The 1,510-nt window shown below is 43.5% G+C and overlaps 1 protein-coding gene across 1 annotated transcript in view; it reads right to left on the reverse strand.

Annotated features, from left to right (window-relative positions):
• The window catches only part of LOC104526580 (CDKN2A-interacting protein), a gene marked incomplete at its 5' end in the record, with an annotated part of 3,562 nt that extends 2,074 nt beyond the window's left edge, over positions 1-1,488 (reverse strand). The window contains 2 exons of the mRNA XM_029085466.1: positions 7-583; positions 1,344-1,488. Coding sequence (XP_028941299.1) covers positions 7-583; positions 1,344-1,488 — 722 coding nt within the window. The remainder of the gene's footprint in view (positions 1-6; positions 584-1,343) is intronic.
• Between the last annotated feature and the right edge of the window lie 22 nt (positions 1,489-1,510).

Genomic DNA, 1,510 nt, shown 5'->3' on the forward strand with positions numbered 1-1,510 from the left:
TCTGCCTGAGGGGTGCTCTTGGCAGCTGGTGACACTGCCGCTGCCTGTGGGGCACTCTTGGCAGCTGGTGACACTGCTGCTGCCACCACTGCTGACTGTGGGGTGCTCTTGGCAGCTGGTGACACTGTTGCTGCCTGTGGGGCGCTCTTGGCAGCTGGTGACACTGCCGCTGCCACCGCCTCTGTGGGCAGGGTGCTCTTGGCAGCCGGTGACACTGCACTTACTGTAGTTTTCTTCTCAGGTGACGGCACATTTTCACACTTGCTTTCCACAGGTGGATTTGAGCAAGGCTTCTCTCCTGACTCTTTTCCAGATGAAGATGGATTTTGCTCAGTAGTATTTCCAGCATTAGCAGGTTTTCTTTCTGTTTCTATGTCTGATGCTGTGACCATTTCTTGATTTGAACTGCAAGTTGACTGGGAGCTTTCTGGATCTTTGCTAGTGTGTTTTTCCTGCTTTTTTGGCAATGTGCTCCCCACTTCCTTTGAGGCTTCTGCCTTGGTTGTTTTCACATCCTTTCCAGTATCCTTAGAGTCTTTGCTTTTCTCAACAGCTCGCTTCTTGGAGGGTTCCTCTAGCCCTTCTGCAAAACAAGTAAAGTATGTTATCCTCTTTAATTTCTTGACTGTGAAATATCCATCTAGAGACAATTTATCTATTTTCTAAAAACTTCTAGCAATCATCTCTGTGAATTAAAAATTTATATATTAGGAATATGCATTGAACTGCAATTTCAAGTATTAACCTACTCCTTCGGAATATTTTAGTATTTTTTTCAACAGAAACCTAAAAATACTCAGGTGCAAGATTTCATGTTTTCGTTTGGGACCTGTAGACAAGTATGTATTTGTATTCTTGAGGTCCAAACCAAAAATTACTGAAGTGCATTAAATAGACTATCTGACCCGAAAGAAAAAAAAAAATTGCACTTTGTCTACTAATATCATAAAAAAAATCTTTAAAATACCACTTTATGATTTTTTTTAAGAAACTAAGCTTCTCATGAAGCAATGTCTGACTAGTGCTATAGGCAAAGTAAGAAGAACACATTTAAGCCGGAGCACAGCAGTCTCCATCGCATTAAACAAATAATCAGCTTAAAGTGCACCAGCTGTACAAATTCAAAACACGAGCTCTAGAGTATCAACGGAATGCTTATGCATGGCATCTGTTTTACAGGTATTATAGGAAGAAAAAAAATAGCAGAGAGAGGGGAAACGATTAACAAGGAGTTTAAAAAGTAAATTACGATGACTGCTTTCTAGGCCCGAGGTAAACCGAGAGCATTCAAAAACAAGCAATTTCTAGGCTCCTATGTATTGTCACAGCTATGATCTGCTAACCATTGCTACTTGATATGCCTCTTTTCTTCACCTTGGCAACCAGTTCATCTCTCGTGGTGCGGACGGGCGCGCCGCTCACTTGGATGCCTTCGGCCATTTCCAGCGCCTTCTCCATGACCTGCGGCGGGTACCTGGAGGGGCGACAAGGGAAGGGACGGGGAGCGGGG

This window comes from Antrostomus carolinensis, unplaced genomic scaffold (genome assembly GCF_000700745.2).
Source record: "Antrostomus carolinensis isolate BGI_N321 unplaced genomic scaffold, ASM70074v2 scaffold40296, whole genome shotgun sequence".
Taxonomy (NCBI): Eukaryota; Metazoa; Chordata; class Aves; order Caprimulgiformes; family Caprimulgidae; genus Antrostomus; species Antrostomus carolinensis.